The 24,146-nt window shown below is 35.7% G+C and overlaps 1 protein-coding gene across 1 annotated transcript in view; it reads right to left on the bottom strand.

Annotated features, from left to right (window-relative positions):
- Positions 1–98: 98 nt before the first annotated feature.
- TRRAP (transformation/transcription domain-associated protein) overlaps positions 99–24,146 on the bottom strand; it is a gene marked incomplete at its 3' end in the record, with an annotated part of 53,757 nt that continues 29,709 nt past the window's right edge. Inside the window, exons 28-53 of the mRNA XM_008947272.1 lie at positions 23,672–23,793; positions 22,071–22,241; positions 21,260–21,328; positions 18,860–18,880; positions 17,636–17,755; positions 17,197–17,316; positions 16,734–16,898; positions 16,134–16,315; positions 15,644–15,842; positions 15,099–15,227; positions 14,172–14,438; positions 13,403–13,609; positions 12,352–12,510; positions 12,134–12,268; positions 11,826–11,936; positions 10,645–10,791; positions 9,298–9,511; positions 8,467–8,592; positions 6,394–6,540; positions 5,129–5,331; positions 4,312–4,433; positions 3,213–3,426; positions 1,990–2,169; positions 1,482–1,628; positions 678–797; positions 99–386 (exon numbers count right to left, since the gene is read on the bottom strand). Coding sequence (XP_008945520.1) covers positions 99–386; positions 678–797; positions 1,482–1,628; positions 1,990–2,169; positions 3,213–3,426; positions 4,312–4,433; positions 5,129–5,331; positions 6,394–6,540; positions 8,467–8,592; positions 9,298–9,511; positions 10,645–10,791; positions 11,826–11,936; positions 12,134–12,268; positions 12,352–12,510; positions 13,403–13,609; positions 14,172–14,438; positions 15,099–15,227; positions 15,644–15,842; positions 16,134–16,315; positions 16,734–16,898; positions 17,197–17,316; positions 17,636–17,755; positions 18,860–18,880; positions 21,260–21,328; positions 22,071–22,241; positions 23,672–23,793 — 4,085 coding nt within the window. The remainder of the gene's footprint in view (positions 387–677; positions 798–1,481; positions 1,629–1,989; positions 2,170–3,212; positions 3,427–4,311; positions 4,434–5,128; positions 5,332–6,393; positions 6,541–8,466; positions 8,593–9,297; positions 9,512–10,644; positions 10,792–11,825; positions 11,937–12,133; positions 12,269–12,351; positions 12,511–13,402; positions 13,610–14,171; positions 14,439–15,098; positions 15,228–15,643; positions 15,843–16,133; positions 16,316–16,733; positions 16,899–17,196; positions 17,317–17,635; positions 17,756–18,859; positions 18,881–21,259; positions 21,329–22,070; positions 22,242–23,671; positions 23,794–24,146) is intronic.

Raw genomic sequence — 24,146 nt, 5'->3', positions numbered from 1 at the left:
TTTCTAACCTAAATGATTCTATGATACTATTGTACTACACTCTCACTGTGTTTTTCTCTTCACATTTCATTAAGGTATTTAAATTAATATAAATCTACCTGTTGAGGAGGAGTTATGCTTTCCTGCTCATAAAATTCTGTTGTCTGTTTAGGCTTAATTTGTAGACTCAGTCCTTTTTCAAAGGCTTGATGTTCCAGCATCAGTGTAGAACGAAACCAGAGATTGTGAGTTTTACCCAGGTATTTCAGGACACAAGGTCTGATGGGAATGGGAGGAACACACTGTGACATTGCTTCCACAAAGCAATTCAGTGCACTCGGCTGGCAATCTCGCTGTACTTGATGGCTACCACTGCACAAGAAAGGGCTTATTTCACCTGCCAGAGCCTAGAGGAAAAAAGCAAGAATAATTATCTGTTCGTTCAGATTTTTCAATTACAGAACATAGATCTAAAATCTTGTTATTACAGGGAACAGCCATTTGGTAAATGTATTTCTCTTCGTAAACTGAAGGGCCCTATTTTTTTCAAAAGATGTATTGACAGTTATACAGCAGTCACTGGTCAGAAAGAATGGCAAACTTCTCAAAGCAGGTGACTTTATCACACGAATACATTCTCCTGAAACACTAGTTATTTCCAAAGAGGAATTTGTAAGTGAAGAGAGAAAGATTCTCACATGTTGTTGCCTGTCAGACAAGATTTTCCAAAGTCTTGAAAAAAGCTGTATCCAAGTCTTCTCTGCTAACGGTGTCGAAATATGACATAACTGAACAAAGGCACTCAGCAATGCTCCAGTCTAGAAACAAGGAGATGTACACAAATGGGAAAAATACAGTTAACACTATGCAAAAACAGTGCAGTCATACAGTTGCTTTAACAGTAATGCAAACGCTTTTTTCAACCAACATACCAAGAATTTTTCCTTTAGCAATACAGACTACTGTAACAAGAAATTAATCCTACTTGGTCAAGACTTTGAATTCATTTCTGTTACCATTTTAAAAAAAAAAAAAAAAAGAAAATGGAAAGAAGTTGGTGACTTTGGTAATAGGCATGATCAAGTTAATTGGATAGAGCTGTTACTACTGTGAAAATTTTTTCAACATAGCTTCCACTTAAAATTATTTTCTTAAAAATTATTTAAATATAAGATGCTGAAAGGATAAGTTTTTGATCCTATGCCCTGTCTTTACCACTACTATTTTCTAAACTGAGCAGTTAAAACATACTTATGGGTGAAGGAGGATGAAATTTAACTTCCTAGGAAAGGGATACAGTAACAACTAGTAATTAAGTGAAGGCTTAAGAATTTTTTACCCTATGCAAATACAAAATTACATCATGTTATGAAGCACATTTACATAAAAAAAAAAAATCAGATGTGCGAGTTTAAAAAAAAAAAAAAAGGGAAGTGTTCCAGGTCAGTTTGAAGATTTGAGTATTAAAGTGATTTGTCAGGAAAGCAATGACCTGTACCAACCTTCACTTCTCGAAGAGAGTCAAGAAACTTGTCATGCCGGTTGGTCAACATGTGCAGCTGATTGCCAATGTCCTTCTCAGAGAGCTCCTTAGTTTTAGGTGTACTGGTCTGATCTCCCGGAGCCAATTCAATATCTATTTCAACATCCTATACAGAAGTAAACAACTCAAAGCATGCAGATATTTTCTAAGTACTTTTGCTTTTTTTTCCCCATACAAATACAAAATACCCTTCCGATCAACTTATTTCAGGCCTCACTATTTCTGCTAGTTCTTCATGTTCAGATATATAATTTCTAGAGTGCTATAATAAAGAAAAATAATGAAACAATGCAAGTTCTGAGAAACCCATGCACGGCTAAAATACAATGTGTTAAACACAAGATACACTGAACAATCTGTGCACAGCGTCTTCAAGACACATTCTCCAAACCCATTTGGTGAGAAACTAGGAAGATCTATATTCCATCAAAAAGATTGCTTTTTCTAAAGTATTTTCTGTAAATTACCTCTTCTTTGGATTCACTGTTTTCCCTTTCACGAGGCTCTTGCTTGACGTGGGTGACCATAGCAAATGCTGCTCTATCATGACTGTCAGCAAGGTTGATAACATTGGTGATAGAGGGCAGCATGGCACCCTGGCAGCTTGTCCCAATTGTAGTGTTTCTCTCACACACTGCCAACAGGAGCTAAGCCAAAAGCAAGGGGAGTTTTTAAATACATATATTGCCGTAATATTTCAAAGAAAAAATACTACAATGGTTTGATATTTGTCAACAAGATGAAAGTTGCAGTAATAGATTTAAGCCCTGTTTATCACCTTTATTCAATAAATACACTAATACATTTAGCTGATCACACTTTGTCACCATTTTGATGTTCACAACTATACTTTCAAGATTTGTCAAGCCTCTCCTGAAAATGATGAAGGTAGGAAATAAGAATCTCCTATGCCTAAATTCTATATTCTAACATGTATTTAGTGCCTTCAATCAGCTAATGTATACAGACTCTCACCATTACAATTAAAGTCATCCCAGAAAGGATGTGGTTAAAAAAAAAAAAACAACAAAAAAAAAACACAACAACACACCACACAACAAAACCCCAGTGCAATTTTTTCCTCTCTCTGGAAGGAGTTCTGATACTTTTAAGAGTATAAAATTATCCTCACAGTCTCTTTAAACTCATGGTCTAATATGCAAATTGTTAAGGGGAAAAAAAAAAAACCAAAACAAAACAAGAAAAAGGTTTGGTCCCATCTTGTTTTAAATAAGTCAATCAAAAATGCAATTTAATTTCAATGCAATCCCACCTAACAGTACTTATATCATCACACCATCAGAGCAGACACTCTAACCTTAACAGTTTTGTTTAAATCATCTACTATAACAATTCTTATATTTATTATAATCACCATCATTTGTAAGAGATGGGTGTTCTTAAGAAGTATTAAGCTGGTCATTAAGCTTTCATAGAGAAAACAGACTGTAAAGGCTGGTAATTAAGGCCACTTCCCAAGCATCAGCATTTCATAGTTTAGACACTGTATTTATTTATAAGCACCACAGGAAGTATCTGGGGCTGCAGACTTAGTATTTTTAGCTTTGATACAGACAATACATACTACAAGACACACATTGCATAATGCTTCTACACACAGCCACGAAAAATGGAATAAAATCTATTTCTTGAAGTATAGCTGTATTTCTGATATGAAAATTTTCCCTACCTCGATGCACTGTTTTATCCAAAAGTGATTTCCCATTGCTTCCCAGTTTTGGGAACAGGTCACATAAAGCAGGCGCTCATAAACACGACGTTTCATGGAATTGTCAAAGACCTCAAAAAATTTGGCTCGTATGAGTGGCTGGGCACAACGCAAACCCGAAAGAAATGCTGGCTCTAGCTTTGCAGTAAGTTCACTACCAGAAAGGTTCTCATCCCTAAAATGAAGATGAAATATCAGACATTAGAAAGAGAAGCCTCCCAAGTTTTGTATATAAAATACACAAAAAACAGGAGGTGATATTCCATGGTGTGGGCTGCACCCAGACGTGGCGTTTTGCAAGAAGCAGGAAAAAAAAAAAACAAACAAAACTCCTGCTTGTTAGAAAGCTGCCCCAGAATTCCCGTAAGAACTCCCTCAGGATAAAGTTTTATTGCAATTGTAAAACAATTTCAGCCACATCTGTACTCCATCTGAAATGCCAAATTATATTAATTGATATTAACTTCTGCCCGCACCAGGGCTTTGCACAATTAACCAGCAAACAGAACAGCAGCAAGCACTAAGTCAAAATAATGTGAATCAGCAGCACACCATGAAATACCTGGGATTTGTTGATAAGGTAACTATTTTAATTATCTCACCATGTTGCAAAACCTGCCAGTTTAGCTAGCAAAGTAAGTCTTCTGAAAGTATAATTCATAATAATTTAAAAAAAAAAAACAAAAAAAAAAAACCCACCTTTATAACCTACAGATGTGCAAAGACAGTCAGATTTCAGCTGTCACCACAGTGTTTGCAATACAATCAGCTATGAGGATGCGCTGGTATCTCAGGAAAGAAAGAATTTGGAGTGGTGGAGATATTTCAGTGGGACCAAAAGGGAGACCCTTTCTAAAGAACATCTATTTTCAAATTGTCTTCTGCAAATATGTATTGTGATTCCAGCGAAACGAACTGATTTTGTATTTTAGGAAATAATTTTTTTTAGAAAAAAACACTTAATTCAGACCTAAAGAGATTGATGCCATGTTATAAAGGTCATATATGGTACAAATTATGAATCAATAAGCTGTAATAAACGATTAATTGCTGTAATTACCTATAGACGTAGTTAACAAGGTCTAAGAACTGAGCATTTAATTCAAGGTCTTCTGGAAAACGCTTTTCAATGTAAGTCATCATTTTCACTAGTAAAATGGACTTCTCCCGGAGAGTAGGTGTCTGTGTTAAAAGAAGACATGATTAATTTTGTCAATTCATCTTAAAACGTGCAGAGAACTGGCATATTCTAAGTAGAGCTCAGCCATCCTTTATATCACTCTTCCACCTCTGAAGTATGGAAAAATAGCTTGGTAGAAAGTCATAGTTGTTAAAAAAAAAAAAAAAAAAAAAAACTCAAGCATTTATCCTTCTAATATATGCTAGAGAATTTTAAAATCACGACTTACAACTGGTTTAAGTTTTTCAGCAACTAAAAAAATCTAACATGTATTTTTAAAAGTGTAGGTCCTTTTATACAATAGATTGTCAAATACTCAACTAACAGAAAATATAGCAAATTGAGGAGTCCACATGATGTTACAGGAATGACATGATTTAAACCAGCATTAGTCATCCTCCTCCAGAAGAATCTCTCCATCCAAGTTTATGTGAAGCATATTCTAACTTCCACTGTAAAAAAAGTTCTCAGCAAAAGAGCATTCGAGATCCAATACCCAATATAAGCCTATAAAATGCTAAGCATCTTTAACTCGTTACTTTGACAGCAGATACAAAACATTCCAAACCTCACCAAGGGCATCTAAATATATATACCAGACCCTACAAACCTCACTGTCAAAAAATGATAAATTCTAACAGTGACTTAAAATTATTACTGCTCTCAAATACTAAATAAATGTATCTTCTCAATCTACCTGGTTAGCTGCCATCGGGGAATTGTTTTTCACCCACTCTTCCACTATTTTTACCACTGCACGAAGAATTTTGGCATCAGTAGATTTTTCAATGAGAGATGTTAGAATAGCTTGTATAAAATTCTTCCTCATTTCCATACTCATCACAGCCAGGCGAGTTTTCACAAGATCTAGGCTTAGCATTACCAGTTCACTTGTCCCTGCTATGGATGCCAAAAAAAAGGATTAGAATTGTGTACACACTTGTAGAAAGCTTACTAAAAAAAAAAAAAAATTCAAGATAAGCTACTGTAACTTTAATATCTATTACCTGGAAATATATCCCTAGATCAATGTTTTCAGAATTACTACTTTCCATTCCTAAACAACTGAGACAGCCTCCTTCCAAGAAAATCCTTTCAAAATCCTGAAGGCATGTCTGTGTGATTTCATTTCAGTAAATCTTTGGTAGAAGGTATTACAGAAGCCCAGCACTGAAAAACTGCAATTAAGCTTGTGAAAGAAATACCATATGATGCAGCATGCCCATTCTGTTCTGTTAATTTCCTGGCTTGCTTATCTGTCAAGTTAAGTAATTTTCCAGTTGTTTCTCAGCTTTAATAAAATTTGCAAGGTTCTCATTTACCTAATTAAAATATGGGCTGGAGATCTAAGACCAGCAATCTTTTCAAAGTATTTTCTTCAGTAGCTTATTCATTAATAAATTACAGTGCTCTTTACTAGCACTGAATTTTTTTTTTACAAAAACATCTTTTTTTTTTAATGACTCATGACCTAATAATTCATTTGATGACAGAAGTGTACATACTGAAAAAGATGCCTTTTAAGATAAAAACAGAAGCATCGTTTTCAACAAATTAATTTCACAAATAGTTGTTCCAATATTATCAAATAGGAAGGAGTAAAAATAGTGAGAGAACAGAATAATCAAAATAATTCAGCCCCTTTCCCCCAACACTTATCAACTCTGAAGAATTTCCCTTTTTCTATATATGCTGCAGCTCAACAATTTTCACTAACAATTCACCGAGATGTTTGGGTTAATGCTGGAATTCATCCATTTAGCAGGTAACAGGAACTCAAAGTGCATTTTTAGCCTTCAGTGCTTCAGTAATAGTTCTCACTAATGCTGAAGTATTTTTCAATACGTATCAATACACACAAAACTCCACAAAAGTATCTGAATCCCTTTTAGGATGAAGAGATGTTAATACTTTACAACACTTCTAATCATTAAACATCCTTGAGATTCTTTAATATAATACCTGTATTTGCTTCTGCTGTTCCTGCTGTAGCCTGTGGGTTCAAGTGTTCCCTGACCATCTTCTGCAGAGATCGCATAAAGACTGAAATCAGCCTGTCAATATAGCTGGGGTTGTTACTGCACGCAGACTTCAGAATCATTAAAGTACCTACAAATAAAGACAGCACTTTAGGAAGGAAAGCTTCTATGAGCATGACCTGAGTAAGATACAGGTTTTCAATGTGAACTTTCCTGTTCCGTGAAAGAACACAGGAAAATGTTCTAGCTATATTTTGTTCTGTATTTTGTAACTACACAAGTTACAAACATTAGAAATCTGGATAGATTTGAAGAAAAATTTCAATCTCAACTTCAGTTCTTAGTCTAAGACTAAAAACTTGTTTTTGCATTAATCAGAATACTCGAAAATTCTGCATACAAGTGTGTGAGGGAAGGCAAAGGGGAGCAAAGGAAAAACTGAGAGCAGATACTTCCCCAAGACCTTAAAAATATAATAATAATTTTAAAAAATAAATTAGTCATGCAAAATTAAACTACTCCTAACATTGCATGTTGATTTTAGCAACAAAAAGTTACAAAATTTTTACATTAATAGGCCTGGAATTAGTAATTAAAAATAAAAATAAATTTGTCTACTTCTTTTTTTAAACTCTTAAATCTTGTTTTCCTAAACTAAAAATTTTAAAAGGTTTCATTATCAGTTACTGCAGATTGAAAGTTAACTATTGAAACCACTGATTTTGGCAGTTTTAAATGCATTATGCCCACAGTATCATAGTCACTTCAAATTACACACAGTTGTTAACAATGCCTATCCTAATAAAAACTTATCTATATACATGCAACCCAATCAGTTTTAGCTACATCTATCCTTTAAAATACTTTTTTTTTAAAAAAAAGTACCCACATGCTATCAAACTATACCCTCTAAAAAAACCTACAGCTATCTCTTTCCTTACTGCAACTTCATAATTCAACAAGAGCCTGCAACATTTGTAGAACTTTGTTCATTGAATGGCTGCTTTCCAAAGTTTTGATTTCTTTTTGTGCTCAGATGTGTACAAAATCTGACACACAAAGTTCAGCCTCTGAAACACAGAATGGATAAGAAATGAACCTCCTGACCATTAGATTGTAGTAATGCTTTTAAGTCAGCTCTGAATGAAGTGTAAGAAACATCTTTCTTGGTTAGTTTGTTGTAAAGCACATCCTGACATCTGACAAATAGGCAATTCCCCAAGCAAAATTACAACTCCCTACACAGATCACAGAGTAGAATAGTGAAGGACATTGACCATTTAAATCAACAAGCTTCCCAAAATTGTGCAATTCCAGGTCTGTATTACCAACACAACCAGTTCTGGGCTGAAATGTATTATTCCAATATATCTTAGTCATTGTATTGGGTAGCTGAGTTCTCTATCAGTTAAATATGTACAAAGAACAAGAAAATAAGAACATTTCAGCTCTCCAGAGTAGTATATGCTAAAAATGGGGGTTTGCGTTCTTAAGAAAAAGTGTTTTTGTAATTTCTTACTGAGAATTCAAGATCTATAGCTACCTAAATCTTCCTACACTATTTAAATAAGTTGATAAATAATGCTTTAAAAACAATTCAAAAAGAAATTATAAAGCAGTAACATGTAGGAATATTTACAGAGATTCCTTGAAATACTCAATTGTATCTCAGAGTACTACTCCCAGGATTTTGGGTTATTCTGTGTAGCAAGTTTCCAGTAACTCTTGCTTTATATTTTGATAATCTGAATGCTGCATCTTTGTCCTATGCACTATGAACACAGAAGGCTTCCATCTAGCACAGCTGCAGCTCCCCACTTACAATGACTGCTTCCAAGTCAGTTACTGGGAGAACACAGAATACCACGAACACCCCAGTCCCTTTCTTCACAGATGCCAGACACCTCAAGCTTGTCTCTCCAGTTAGCTCAAAATGCTTCCAACAGCTTCCTCTGCCCAATATCAATTCCCTTATGGAAAATAAAAGCTCATGACAAAGATCATACTCATTAAAGAGGCACTCTAAGTATGTCTACTAGAAACGTGGGAAACTTACCAAAGAGCTGAGAAGGGTTGGCATTAGTGGCTTTTTCATAGTTAGTAAGTCCTTCATAAATAACCTTTCCAACTGCAGCATAAAGGCATTCCAGCTCTTCATACTTTGAAGCAACACTTGAGGTACCTGCAGAGTTTAGAGTTGTGTTTACTTTTGGTAGCAGTAGCCACCGAACAGGCAAGGAATGTATAGGCAAGTTCACATTCATATGGTGAATACAAGAGTTATCCATATCATCACCAGGAGCTTTTCTTGCCTTGCTAATAAACCAAGGTAACACAAGCAAATCCCTCATTTATATAGGCCTCTTTATTATACAATAAACACTTCTGAAACAGTATACTAATACTTCCAAATAACTCCTTTTGTTGAGAAGTCTTAGATTACCAATTTTTTTAAGATAATATTATTTCAATTAGTTTATATTAAGATACAACCTGTTACTTATTGTCTTTGGTTTCACACCCTATCTTCCTTCCTTGTTTCAGCAAAACAGCAAAGCTTAGCAACTACAAAATTGCACTTCCAAAGCTGAAAAACTGTAACTGCAAAAATACACTAAATTCATAGTTTGCATGTCTTGAACCAAAGTTATGACAACCACAGATTATTAAGTTTTTATGTCAATGAATAATGATGTATTCCACATAATTACTTATTTCAGCCTTTCTTTTTTAAGCAGAGGTTGAAAGTGCAGGCTAAAATGGACCATTAAATGCAGCAATCATAAAACTGAATATTTGCACATTCCAAATAGTGGCTTCATGCCACCCTAAATCATTTAATTTATGCAGTAATAAAGGATAAAAGGAGGAAGAAAATACCACATACTTGGTTCTGTAGGGAAAATGCCCATCAAGCGAGAAAGCAAACTGTGCACTGCTCTCAAAACCTTGGTGTTGCCACAGGTCATACAAGCGGCGACGCCTCGTTGCAGGGGTTTGAAGCTGCTAAGGACAGCAGGAGGCTGCAGCACAGTCAACAGGAAACTTAAGACCTCTAAGCCCGTGCAAATGTTTGCAAAGTTGGCCTGATTGGGTTGTTCCTACAGAGAACACATATAAAAAAGGGCAGTGAGTGAGGGAATTCACAAGTACTACACTGTTAGTAACTCCAGATCAAATCTGTTCAAAATCTGTAATAACATTGAAGCTTTTACACTAGCCATGTTTCATATCAATCTTCTGCATAAGTCTGGATATAAAACTTTAAAACACAAGACACTACAAGATCTTTTAACCATAAAAATGTTACTTGAACATTTACAGGTATGTTCCTTCTGGCAGTTTTCACTCAGATTGCACACTACTTGAGAAAAGATAAGTAAAGCAACAAATATGAGCTCCCTGCAGTGCCATCAATGCTTGTAAACCCAAAACAAATGGAGCCACACCAAAAACTCTCCCTGCAGGAGAAAAGGATGAAAGTAGATACTTGCCCTTTCAAGGGCTCTCTCTACAGAGACAAGAAGATTATGAGAGTATGGCACGTGTAGTTCAGCATTTGTAAAAAATGGGCCACAGTGAATTTTCAGGTAATCTTAGGCGTTTTAGAGTTTCCAAAAGTAGGATTTATTACTCCTTTTTTCAAAGAAACAAAAAAGTGATATCAAGAGAGCTTGTAAAAATTTATCACAGTACGATTGGCTTAAATATTATGATACAAATATAATAGGCATAGAAAAAGTTATTTTATGGCAAAAAGCACACAAATAGCATACGGATAATAAAATCTGCTGTATCATCAAGCACAGGAAGCTCGCCTTTCAGTGAACTTCACATTACCATAATGCAGTCAGAGAGCTAGGAACCAATAAAGTCAATCTCAATTTATAAAACTTCTTACTAACAACAAAAAAAAAAAAATCAAAGAAACAAAAAAAAAGTCAAACCCAAAACCCCACCAACCTGCAGGCCATACAAACAAACTACAGTCTCTTTAAAAATTAACTAATACAGGAAGTTATTTCACTTGCTTCTAAGCCTGTTTTCATATTTTTAAGTACTGCAGCTGTACAAATTATAACCACTGATGCAATTCACATACTAACAATTTATGTGTTTCCCTTCAAAGAAAAGATGAAGACTGAAGAAAATCAGTATCCAGATATCACTAGTACTCCATCCAATGTATGTGCTAGTGAAGCCTAAAGACCCACAGGACTAGAATGCTACCTACCACAGTCATTAGCAGCTTATCAAACCACTGCAACTTCAGTTCTGATTTGGGCCACATGTCTGGTCGTAAAGCTGTTTTCAGGAGGTTGACACAGCGGCGTGACAGCAATTCCCCAGGAGATCCAGCAGTGTTTGAGTTGTCATTTACCTAGCAATTAATCAGTTAACAAAATGACACCCTTTTGGAACCAACTCATTAATTTGTTTATGCATCCCAAGCAAGCATATAATTTCTTACTTCTGAAATGGATGAACTTAAGTAGTCTTATCAGTATAGTCAGAGTATTTAAATACAATAAAAGCTGACAACTAATGGTTAATATCAGAACTGGTGTCTAAACTGCTACCTTAGCACCCATCAAAGGTATTTTTTTTTTTTTTTTTAAGTTTTTTACTTTAATACTACAACTCTGAATATGCTCAAGATGGTTAATCTTTCCTGTTTGTAAGGTATCCATAAACATACATAGCTTTAGTCCTACATGCTGCACACAAATAACTAATTCCATGTATTTGGCCTTGAATATACCATTAAAAACATTACCCTTAGTTATGTCATTGACATAGTCTTTCCCTATTAAACTCCATATTCTTCAGTTTTGGGGTAAAATATTCTTGCCATTAAATCTAGGCAAATGTATAAACGAATTAAGAAAAAAATGCTTGTGGGAACTTTTTGAAGTCTTTGCCTGGCTCCAGCCAAATTCTACTAGTCACATTTATTTCAAGCATGTCACTCCTGATATATTACTTCCTTGAAAATATAAAGTAAAGAACAAACAAAATGCTAGAAGTGATCAACATCCCAGTAAAATGGAGACTCTTTCAATTTCAAAGTCTGGATTGCAACTGCCCACATTTAAACTTTTAATTTTAAGGTGCACGCTGCCTGCATCAAGCTATAGATATACAATGCCAACAAGAAGGTACTAAAGCACACCTCTCATCAACAATACTCATCATTTGTGAAATGAAAAATGTGCAGAAGCTGGTCATCAAATTCAACATCTTTCTTCCTTAAAATGAAAATATTTTACTTCTTGTATAATTTCACACTAAAGTTTCTAATCTTTCAGTGAAAGAATATGTACACATACTACAGTAATCCAAGCATAAAAGGACTGTTATGACAAGAGGGTTTAGGGTTTCAGCTACTAGTGCTACCTTGAATAAACACTCTACCTGGCAAGCAATTCTAATCAAGAAATTCACGACTGTATCTGTGTGCTGCTTGTCGATGGGCTTGGAAAGCAGCGCATCAGCTCCGGGCAGGGACTGGCTGCGTCCGAACACCTGCAGGGTACAGAACACAACCGTAAGCAGTGCTGGAGAGGCACAACAGCAAGCAGCACAGAATTAAAACATTTCCTAAACCATACGCTTCAACTGAGGGGGTTCCAAGTTATGTGGAAAAAACAATTACACTAAATTGCTTAGTCACTGCAAGTAATAATTTCAGAGTCTCTGAACAAAGCCTGATCTTTTCTTACAGCACTTATTGCTCCTGTCGCTGTCCTGAATCGTTTTACTTCTTGGCCAGAATCCACAGACAGTCCTCTTTTGACAGCAGATGAGGCAGAACTTGCTCCTTCTCCACTTGCACTTGAATCCATATCTGAATCTGGCTGAAATAGCAGCAATGTGCACGTTAAAAAAGCATTTAACTGTGTAACAATTCAATCTTTACCAGTTTATTTAGACTTCCTACCTGCTGGTCTTTAATTCTTTGCAATTCCCATTTAATAACTACTTCAGCAAGATCCACTGCTAATTTTCTTTGCTCTATTGTAACACTGGGAGTGAAGCCTAGTCTCTGCATGGCACTAACCATATGCTGAACCAAATGATGTCTGACTGGATAATAAACCTGAAAAGAGTTGCACAGTTATGTTAGCTATTAACCAATAAAATTCAAACACAAAACCTAAAGAATCAAAATAAAGCAAAATGGTAAAATAGTCCTTAACCCCTGAGTTTGCTAAATCTGTACCATGTTCAAATTTTTCAATCCAGAAAAAGTAACTGATACTTTGAAAATAAAATTTTGGCTACAATTTTCAGTAGCAACTACTGACTTCACGTACCAAACTAAGATGTTCTTTTGAAGACACATGATTTTTCCCAAGGATCAATCATTCTGATTTTTTGCCAATCCTTCTGGAGAGCTACAAGTCACATTTGAACACACTGGGACATTTTTTCAAAAAGCACTGAGGCATTGATTCCCGAAAAGGGACTTAAATGCATTATCTAGCTGTTGTTTTGGATTATATTTAATATACATTTTCATTAACACTCCTACATTGACATTCTGAAGCATTCCTCCATTTATTTACTGTTTCCCAACATCCAGTAGCTGGAGATAAAAGTTACCTAGTTAACCCTACAGAATATATGAAGTTGAACGAACAAAGATTACTGGAGGATGAGGATAGAAAGGAATATGGTTCTGCACTTTCTTTTAACATCTCTTAAAGAATCTTCACTGTTCTGTTAAAAATCATTGCTAAGGCAGGTGCAATTAATTAATCTTGAAGACTGACTTCACATTTTGAATTCTAACTTTAATCATGATAAAGCTTAACAAATGGCTTGCTATTTAATAGTAGTTTTCAATTTTAAATAAATATCTTTGCAGAGAGCTAAGGCCTTTTGTAGCTAAATTATATAAAGCAGACTACGTTATTTTCACTTCAAACCGCAGTTTACCTCCTTGATATCTGAGATATAGCAACTACCAGAATAAGGAGTACAAGTACCTTGAAATGTTGTACTATTAAGTGCAAAATATGTACAAGTTGGGGAACTGTATGACCCTCTTCCACAATGATTTTTCGTGTCCAGTGAGTCAGCATCTGATGTCCATCCTCCATCCGAGCAGGCACAGCTGGAGTCAGAATTGCCATTGCTTGCCTGACAATAGCTCGGGCCTCCATGGCATGAGCTTTTAGAAGACTGTGAAAAACCTGAACAGCAAAGTTTCTGATCAACATTAACATTACACGTATTACAAAAATTAACCATTCATAAAGAAAGAGAAACTACAACATATGGTTTCTAAACAACAGGATTTTTTCCTAAAGGCCCACAATTTGATAACTATGTGATGATATTTCATAATCAAAAGGACAAAGTATATACTTCTGTCTCCCTTACATTTGCTCTCTTTCTTCCTCCCTCTCCACTGCCCAAATTTGAAGTTTTCCTTTGGTCCCCACATTTTATTTCAATTGAAATGGCTGTCTCTTTTAGAAGAGAAAACATAACCAATTTTGTTCATTTAAACAAAAGGACTTTTCATTGTCCCATTCACCCCCTCTGTTTTCACTTATCTTCCAACTTCTTTCTGTACTCTCCTATCCTCAGATTTTTAATATCTGGTCTGCTGCTCCTGTATTTGTTGCATATAAATTTATATGTTGCTTGTACACAAAAATAATGTGCACCATCTACTCCTTCTAAAAGAAAGCACACTCCAGAACTTAGCAACCTCCCTTAAATGCATGAACACAAGCCCACAGTCAATACCTGCAGAACTATCTTCTTATGTATGGCAAATTTCGCTATGATGTGTGCCAAAAGCAAGTGTCCACTGTATTTGCAGGCTGGGTCCACACACGCCTTGGAGAGGAGGCAGGGCCAAGCAAAGGTCATCAAGCGCCGGAGTTTGCTGTTCCGGTTCTTGTTATTGTCATGAATGTGATGTGGAGCATGCTCAACCAGAAGGGTAGCAAACTGCAAGAGATAGATCCTGAGGGAATCCAGCATATCAGCCTGCTTTTCCGGATCAAGTACCTAGTCCCAGGGATGGTCAAAGAAGGCGAGGGGGGGAAAAAAAAAAAACAAACCCAATGTTATTCTCTTCAGAAACAAAGTCCTAGCCTTTTGTTATGTTTATTTTTTGCTTTATTTTATTTTTTGCAGTTTTTAAGGAGACCAGCCTCCTGAGGTGAGAACTTTTAATACTGAGCACATCTAGGAACTTCTGAAGTGCTAACCTATTAAGAAGGAAAAAACCAAAAAAAAAAACCAAAAAAACCCACCCCACACCCCAAAAAAACCACCATAAAATACCATCAAAATCACCCCTTGTCTTCAATAACATCTATTTTATAATTGCTAACTGGTTCAATGAAATCAAAGTGAATTACAAAAGGTACCGATGTTTAGTCATGGAAGGCTCTGCTTATGAAAAAGACTAGGACTACAGCTATATAATGACCATTTCTGAAAACAGACATTGAAGTCCTAAAGAAACCATAAACTGAAAATTGTAGTCCAATCCTACTGATGACTGATGGATCTCACAACAGTTCAAAGTTCTGATGTGATCTGTTATAACTGACCGCAGCATTTAGAAACCGTACAACTAACTCAAATCAAGACTGAAAAGCCAAATGAGAGGAACTACTTTGTTTGAATTTTCAAACACTTTAAAGCAAACAAGGATCTTACCTTTGTTATAAAAACACTAGTAATGCTTTCTGGATTATCTCCTTCTGGATTTGGGGGTCCCAACAGCTGTTCACCTTCTCCCTTTTCAAAACTGTACAAGAAGGCAGGATTCAGGATATGTTGCAGCACCTACAGAACAAACAAAAAAGCAGTTAAGCTCAGCTACAGGATTCTTCTAACAGCAATCAACATTCATGAAATTTCATATACAAACCTGCACATTAGACACTGTTACAGTGTGTTACAAAGGGAAGCTATAAATAAAACTTTAAGAAACAGATACACACAGATTTTTCTTCCCCCTTTCCTCCTTCCAAGGGCAAAGATTCTTAGAAAGTGTAAGCTAAAGTAGTCAGCACTGAAAGCAAGATGAATTGCTGTCTCTGTTTATTATCGCTTTTCCTCAGGTATGATATTTTCACCCAAATGGCTCTGCCAATTATCAAACTCGTTGACATTTAAGTAAGTGGGTTTTGTTGCCCTAGTTCCCAAGAAGAAAATTAAACCTAAATACCAGGCTTCTTTGATTTAATTGCTTTAGTTACCTTGGCTTTGAGCTCATCTCCAAAGTTTGGGTCATTGAAGTCTACAAACCGGAAGAACAAAGCCCGTTTTTGGGGAATACTGTAGTTTTTGGGGATCTCTTCTTCCATGTATTCCTTTAAGAAAGTCATATTGCAAAGAAATCGACCCGTAAAAGCTCGAAGCAACTGGAAAAGCAACTCTATGTCACCATAATTTCTTCTGTAAAAACATAAACCAAAAAGTTTCTGTGAAAAAATACCCAGCCAAACTACTATGCTAATGCTCAATGAATAAACTAATTTTAGTTTTACATCAGCAGAGAGGCAAGAGCAGACAGTACTAGAGGCATGGTTTTAGAGCTAATGACAGTATTATGAGATATATTAAACTTTCTCTTCAGTAACTGCAAATCATTTTTAGCACCCTGTATACCTTTACAGTATTTTCAAAACTTAAAAAAATAAAACAAATAACTTAGGCAAGCTATAGAAAATAAATGTTTTTACGTACTTGCAGTAATTCAGTAAGCAATATGCTAACAGCTTTGGTTCTTTCCAATTTGTTGCAGCCATATTCTCCTTACGATGTCTCTCCTGAAAAGCTTCACTCACCCATACACGCTTCAGCTGATTCACCAAGGAATGCTGATTTGCTAACCAGCATTCATCATTCTTAACAATAATACTTATGATCTGTCAAAGTCAAAACAAGACAAATGCACAGTCAACATGCAACAGATCTGTCAGTAGAGAAAGTGATACAGAAGCACTTCTTTAAGGCCAATTAAAGAATTCTAAAGCATTCAAAAAAAAAAAAGTAAAATAAAACCAAATTTAGATCAATTTTTAAATTTTCTTATTTTTCTAAATTTCTAAATTTTAAAGGATTTTTTTTTTTTTTTTTTAGTTTCTGTGGCCATGTTTTCCTCTTGTAGCTTGATTAGAAGAGAACAGCCCAAGTTTCTTTTCACTTCCTTGAGTGACTCTAACCAAAAACACTTCACATTTTTACAGGTGGTTTTCTACAAACTGTAATATATACGCACAACAGATCTGGAGCTCAAGAGGTTTTAACTATCTAGTGCAGAGACTAGCAAGAAGAAATGAATACCTTGATAGCCTGAAACTGTAGATCGAGGCGCATTGTGGTGGTGCTTGGAGAACCAGGTCTGACAGCTGCTTGGGTACCAACAGGCAGCAGCAGAGTGATGAATCGGTTGGGATTAGCTGCCAGTACATCTCTCAGGGGTTTGGCATCTTTATGTTTTAAGAAACTCTGAAGAAGGGGAAGAAATAATTTTAATAACCACCTTTAAAAGCAAAAATACCAACAGGTTATATCATCCTGGAGCTTTTATTTTCATCACTGAAGTTGCTGAGGTTATATTTCACATATATAAAAGTAAAAAATCAACATCTCGGGACAAATACAGAATGGGGAATAGGCAACCTACATTCTGAATCAGTCCATGAGTAAGGACCACAAGGTCATACAGGGAAAAAAGATAGAAAAGATGTTCATCAGATTTGTGAAGATAAGGGCTTTTTCCTGCTCACCTCCCCACACAGCTTACCATAAACATTCTGCTCCACTGTGGATCATTTAAAGTGGCTTCCATCATGAAAAGCTCCACAGTCTGGGATGGATGGCGTGTCAAAAATTTTATCAGTGGTTCCCTGAATGGACTGCCAGCCTGAAAGATTTATAAAGCTTAAATTAAAGTCGCAGAGCACAAACTATTTGCTACTAATTTACTACCACTCAGAAAAATACATTTGACTTGGCATTTATGCAGATACAAAATGTTCAGACCTTCTATGAAGAGAATTTATTGACAATTTCAAAACTTCGCTTTTTAGAGTCTAAAGCAAATGTTAACACCTCCTGAAAGGCTTGAATAGTATATTTATTTATTACAACAAATGTTTCCATACTATGTTTAAAATATTATAAATTAATGTTTAAAAACACTATGAAGCAAAAATATCAGCAACGTTAACTTCCACTTTTACCTCAATTAACATTGCTCGTTCTGTTTTCATAACAACTTCCAGAAGAGGTTTAACCAAGGTTTGAGGGGCAGCTGGGATCAGATGGAATAAGTTTATAATTGCTGAACAAATCTTCATTTCCTACAGGTAAAAGGAAACACAAATTAATATTACCAGCTAAATATACAGAAACAGTATCATATATCCTACCTTTTTGTTCCCTCTTTCTATTATCATAGCCAGCAACCAAATGTGAAGGGTTAACACATATACAGCATCTGCTTAGCACAATGTATACAGTCTGCCCTTCCCCTCTTTTAATATAACGGTTTAATTTCATTTTCTTTGTTAGTACAGTGGTGTTTTACAGGTAAGAGCTAAACACTGTAATGTTAATGGTGATGGGGGAGTTAGAGTGCTCACTGCACTACACCAAGTGGCTCATGCACCAAAACACCAGACCTTCCTTTCTGAACTATTCCTCATATACACCCTGTAACCCCAGAAGAGACATGAAGACAGACAGCTTTCTCACACACTGTGCAGTGGATCTTGCAAACAGCTGGTTGATTGCAAGAAAAATCACCTCCCACTAGATATTAAATGCTTCTGAGGTCCAAAATAATTCTGTGTCTTTCTTTTGTTGTGTAATTTAAACAGAGGCTACATTTCAGTTAACTAGAGTGTAGATTTCCTTCAGTAAGGAAGAAGGAAAAAACCAAAACATCCCCCCTCATCATCCCTCCAAAACCAATTTCTAGTAAGCAGTATACAAAAGAATATTATCAAGTACATTAAATTCAGTTGAGGAAATGCAAACACAAAGTATTATGGCCCACTCCTTTAACATGATCTACCTACACAGACCCCCCCAAGACTGCTCACATAAATCAAAATGCAGACTGAGAACACGTTTAAAATCTTTTGAAAGTACTTATGACTTCACAGAAACTAAAAATCCTGCTCTTCCTGTTAAAAACATGCTTAATATCCTTAACAGCAATGTTATCAAAACAACTCTGCCACAAACGAACAGCAGACAATTCACAGCACTGCACTCAAAGGCACAATGCACTCTGCCCCAAACACAACAATAAAACTAGCAAACCGCATTTTAAAAGGGAAAAAAAATAAAAAAACAACCAAACAAAAAAAAAAAAAAAAAAAAAAAAAAAAAAAAAAAAAAAAAAAAAAAAGAAAACACAATGACAAAGAACTTCCTGGTGCCTCCACTGAGTGTCTCACCTCTACCCCTTCCGCTGCAGGCTGAACCAAAACAGAAGTCACAGCATGAAAAGAAAAAGCCCACAAAAATATCAAACAAATGAACACTGTATGTTCTTCTCCAGGCTGCAGACAGACACTGACTTCAGGAGGGTTATTTTCTCATCTCAGACTGAAAGAATAGACACTGAATGTCTTCCATGCTCTGAATTTTCTCCTAAGAGCTGGGATGAAAAGCACCCTTCTTCCTACTTGTACATTGTTCAGACATAGCTTCTCAAATATTTGTACTGAACAGAAAGACATCAGAGATGACTGAGTTAGGGGAAACAGTATTTTAGCATCTGCAAAGCCAAATTTGTCCAGCATCAATTATGAAACCATTTTCAATACTTGAACTACATCAAGCTATAAAGTCCTTCTAATAGGCTGTAACACAGAACTGCCTCCATGGTGCTGCTGTTTATGAGGGAATTTGCCTCTAACATATGAAAATTTATTCCATAGACTTCTGGACTTTCCTTAAGAAGCCTTGCTGCCTAACCAATATCTGCACTGTGCTGGGGGACTGCACGCCAACACCAGCACCATCATCAAACCACACCTGTAGAAAGTGCTGCTGGAAAAAGACAAAAACTCCTTAATTCAAAAAAGTTACAGTAAGAGTGCTCTGAACCATTCCAGCTAGCAAACACAGGGCTTTCCTGACCATTCTCCTGATCCATTCTCTGCTGCATGTTTACCATCTTGTAAAACTCTCACTCTGAATGATGCAGCCTACCCCAATAACATTCCCTACTATTGCTTCTAACTGAGTATCTCTGATTTTGGAATCTCACTATGGTCAAGAAGAAATTGGAGTAAGTGAAAGGCCAGCTAAAGTAACTCTGACCACCAGTTTCACCATCCAAGTTTCTCCACCTTTAGGAGATACAATGACAGCAACAGTGCACTCTGCATGTGGATGTATGAACACAGACTGCCACAGCAACTGTATAAAGACCACACTGTCTGTGCCTTTCTTCAGTTTCCCAGCATTTTTATTTTTTAAGGAAACTACAGCAACAGCAACCAAGAAAAAGCAGGATTTCATTCAGATTTGCAGTCACACAATTCTATTTGGAAACATTTCCACAGATGACTCTCCTCCCTTAAGATGTGGCAGTAGGTTCCTTCTCAAGGGTCTGGTGTGCACCTGCCCCTCAATGTACCTACCTTTTAAACCAACACTAAAAAAAAGTTACAAGTTTAGGAGACCAAACACACAACTACATAGAAAACATCAACAGAAGACATTAAAAGCAGAACTCAAAATTAAATAGGAACAACTAAAAACCATTCTAGTGGTGCCACACTGCAGTTTAAAAGACTGTTGTTATAAAAAGAACTGCAAGGTATCTGTAATCATCACATTTGAGGAAAATTGAATCCCAAAAGAAGAATATGAAGGCCTTAGAACTACTCAGACCTGAATAAAATGTGTTTATCTGAAAAATGCACATTTTATAGTTTAAACATAAGAAACAAATTCTACTCCATTAGAGAACATCTAGTTCCAATATAAAGCCAGGACTAAATTCAGTTTTAAAAGCTCTCTGTGTAATGACAGGAAAGAGTCACATAAAGCCATTAAGCCATTTCTTTGTTTTGAGCAAAATAAAAACTTAATCTATTTTCATCTTAATATGAAAACCAAAGAAATTAATAAAATTGCTCCATTTTTCTTCCTACTTGCAATAAGAAATTGCAACACTTAATATAAGTTATTAATAAAATCTTAACACAATTATGGGGCATTTTCTACATGAAAGAACACTGAATTAGAAAATTCTTTCAGTGCTGTACTGCAAAGAGCACATGATGTTTTCATTATGCTGTGCAATCTTCCATTTATAAGAAAACTGGTCAGCTTCCCATAGTCCACAACTGAGGCCATTAGTTTGGATGGGAGAGATTTTAATGGGACCTCAATCAGTAAATATTGAACATTTTTTTCATAAACCATATTTTAAATGAACTGGGATTATATTATTATGTATAATTTTCAAAAGACTTTGTTATGAACATCAAACATATTAGTAAAAAAAGAGGGATTATGCTGCTGAGCTCATCAGTCATTCCAATGAAGAATAGATTTCTAAAGCAGAAAATCCTGAAGAAAAAAGAAAACCAAGCAATGAGCTGCTCCCACACCAACCTGTGTAGAATAGGCTTTAATGTCACCGCTGTCAGCAGATAAGAGGCTTCTCTTACTAAGATTTGTAACCAATATTCAATATACATGTGAGTTCATTAGCTTGTAACAAAACATAAATGTGTAATCAGTTCTGGCAACATTTACTACTGAATGAGTCCTGTAATTCCAAAACATTAATAGTATTTATTTCTTATCTGCCCACATAAAAGCATTCATTAACTTACATTTCCATCACTCCGCTGTCCACCTTTGTGTGTAATAACTACAACTTCCATCCATTTACGCAGGTGTTGCTATAAAGAGAGAATAATTAGTAATATTCTTCTAATTGCACTGTTCCATTTTAGGAACTGACAGCATACGTGACAAGAAAAGAAGTAGAGGCAGAAATGATTGTTTGAAGGAAACAGGAAAAAAATAGTGTTCATTTTCATTCCCTCAGTCTGATGAGTTTACTGTTGCTGGAAGTCCTCTCCATATTCAAACAAGCAGGGGTTATACGAGTACATACATTAAAAGGCACAAGAATCTGAAGTCTAACAACTTTATATTTGTTTAAGGATTCACTTGATATGTATACATTTAAATACCATGGCAAAAAGATAAAGAATTCATATACACAGTTTAAAAAATGCAAATAAGAAGGGCAATATCTTCCACCACTTATGAATGAAGAAAACACCAAAAGGGACTTTGCCCACTAGGAAGTCAAATATATTTTCAAGGAGTTCTTTAGTGTATTATGCTGCTGGCACCTTGCTTAAAAATAAATTTGTCCAAGCAGACCTGAGGTATTGTCTTCACTAGAAAAGAACATCTCTTATTAAATTCCTATTTTTGCAGCTCTTTAGAAATTAATTCAAAATATTTAAAGGTGCTGGGTTTTTTCTCCTATTAATTGTGAAACTAAAATAATTTACTTCCAATACATATATTGAGTCACGACTGAAACGTTCCTTGACTTTTCAACAATACAAATATTAGCTAAAAGAAAATTTATTCTGGAAGAGCTAAAGAAAACTTGAATGGGCTTACCATCATCTGATCACAGAATTTATCATTAAAAGAGTTTGGAAAAAGTCTAGTGACAGATGTCAGACGATTCACAACATTGAGTGTCAGACTTCGATAGTCTCCCAACATCATAAGCAATGGTCTCATGTGTGTGTGAATTTGATCAACTTCTATGGTAGCTCCTTCCAAGAACTGCAAGAGAGCACAGGATTAAGATACAGAGTGAGAAGGGAGTGACTTTTGTGCATGCACCTTTCTTAAAATAAATTCTCCTGACTTGGATTTTTCATCTTTGATTTTGTACTTTCAGAATGCAACAGTTTTAACAATATCTATTTCTGGAAAAATCTATAGTGACAAGATGGATTTGGGAAGCACTTAATTATTTCTGACGCATAACAGGATATTCCATAAAATAATCAAGCAGATCTTAATTACAGAGGGATTGAAAAACTGCCACTACTGCAAGTTAAACATACAGCGATACAACAAAGTACCTAGGCACTGCCTTATTAAAAGCTGCCTGTGAATCCAGCCAAAGGCAACACAGCAAACTTCTGTGTTACAATCTACATACGTCCAGAGTAACATAAAAGGTCAAGAGAACCTGACTGCAAGACAGAATATTTATCATAAACAAACACCCTTTGGTCAGGGATTTATCACAAGGAAAATCAATCAAAAAGATCTTATACCAAAGGCATAGGTCAGAACAATCCTTATTTGCTCTCTCTTACCTCTCAATCCAGTTGTATTGTGAGCAAACAGTAAATAATAGGCACATTCCCTCTCAGAACCAGAGTGATGTAAAGACAATACCTGACCTCTAATCAGACAATGGCCTAAACAAATGTAAACCACTAGTATTACCAGTTATAGTCCCTGGTAACATGCCAGCCAATCTACATATCATGACAAAGAGACTAAGTATTTTTATCATCATTTCCTATATTTAGAATGGTTATTAAAATCTTGCTGAATTAGAATTAGGCATATCTACGGGGCAACAAATAATAATGAGAGAATATCCTTTTCCCTGTCATTCCATATTTCTTCCACTATAACCTGGCTTCCACAGAACACAGTGTTGTGTAGCACATGTAAAGACGCTAACTCTGACTGTTAACAGTCCAGCCACAGTCCTGTTCCTTAAGGTCACTGTGATGCAGAGTCCGTGCACTGTTGCTTACTTTTCCAAAACCAACTATGAGGTCTGTCTTAGGAACAGAGAAGAAACATGAAAAAACTTTCACAATTAAGCCAGGAATGCACATCTGCAAATCTGCTGGGAAGGACTGACACTGTTCATTTTTAAATGAAGCTACGTTTACAAAGACCAGACAAACAGAAAGACCAAAAGACTGGACAGAAGAAAGACTTACCATGGTCCTTGTCCAGGAGCTTATAATGCTTAATTTCAACGAGACTAAATCTTTATGGCCAAGTTCAAAGCTCAAGAAACACATATCTATCTGACAGAAACTTAATTATATTGGTGTCACTAATGAAAACTTAACAGAGCAGCCATTACCTCCCATAAAGAACTTTCCAAAGGAGCTTTGTAACCATGAATAAAGGGGAGAGAAATGGCCTCAAAAGCAACCTTGTTTTAATATACTAACCTTTCTCATGCATGCTTCTCCTGCCTCCTGCAGTTCATTGTTTGTTGAATTAAGTGCCTTGAAAAGTGCAGCAATGATTTTCTCCCTCGACTGAGGCAAGTAATTGCAGGCAGCTAGAGCATCTGCAAATATCAAAGTAAATTTGTTCTCTTTATTAACTCAATTTCAAAAGAGGAGAAAAAAGAACAAACAATTCCACATTTCTTCTCTTCAAGTTTCTTTCATTTCATCTTAAATTACAGACAGCTAAAGCATAGCATGCTTTGCCAAAAGCAACAGGCATCATAAAACAGTAAAAGAACAGAAATTCTATGGACAGCATTCTTACATTTTCCTAATGCTATATATACAGCATAATTAGTCTAAAAATATTTTGGGTTCATTTCAGAAACTACATCCTAGTCATTAAGAAAGCAGCAATATTTTCCCATTATTCCCTTCATTACACTTTGACCCCTAGAGAGCAAGCAATCAG

This window comes from Merops nubicus, unplaced genomic scaffold (assembly GCF_000691845.1).
Source record: "Merops nubicus isolate BGI_N331 unplaced genomic scaffold, ASM69184v1 scaffold17009, whole genome shotgun sequence".
Lineage (NCBI taxonomy): Eukaryota > Metazoa > Chordata > Aves > Coraciiformes > Meropidae > Merops > Merops nubicus.
This window is presented reverse-complemented; position numbering and strand designations above follow the sequence as displayed.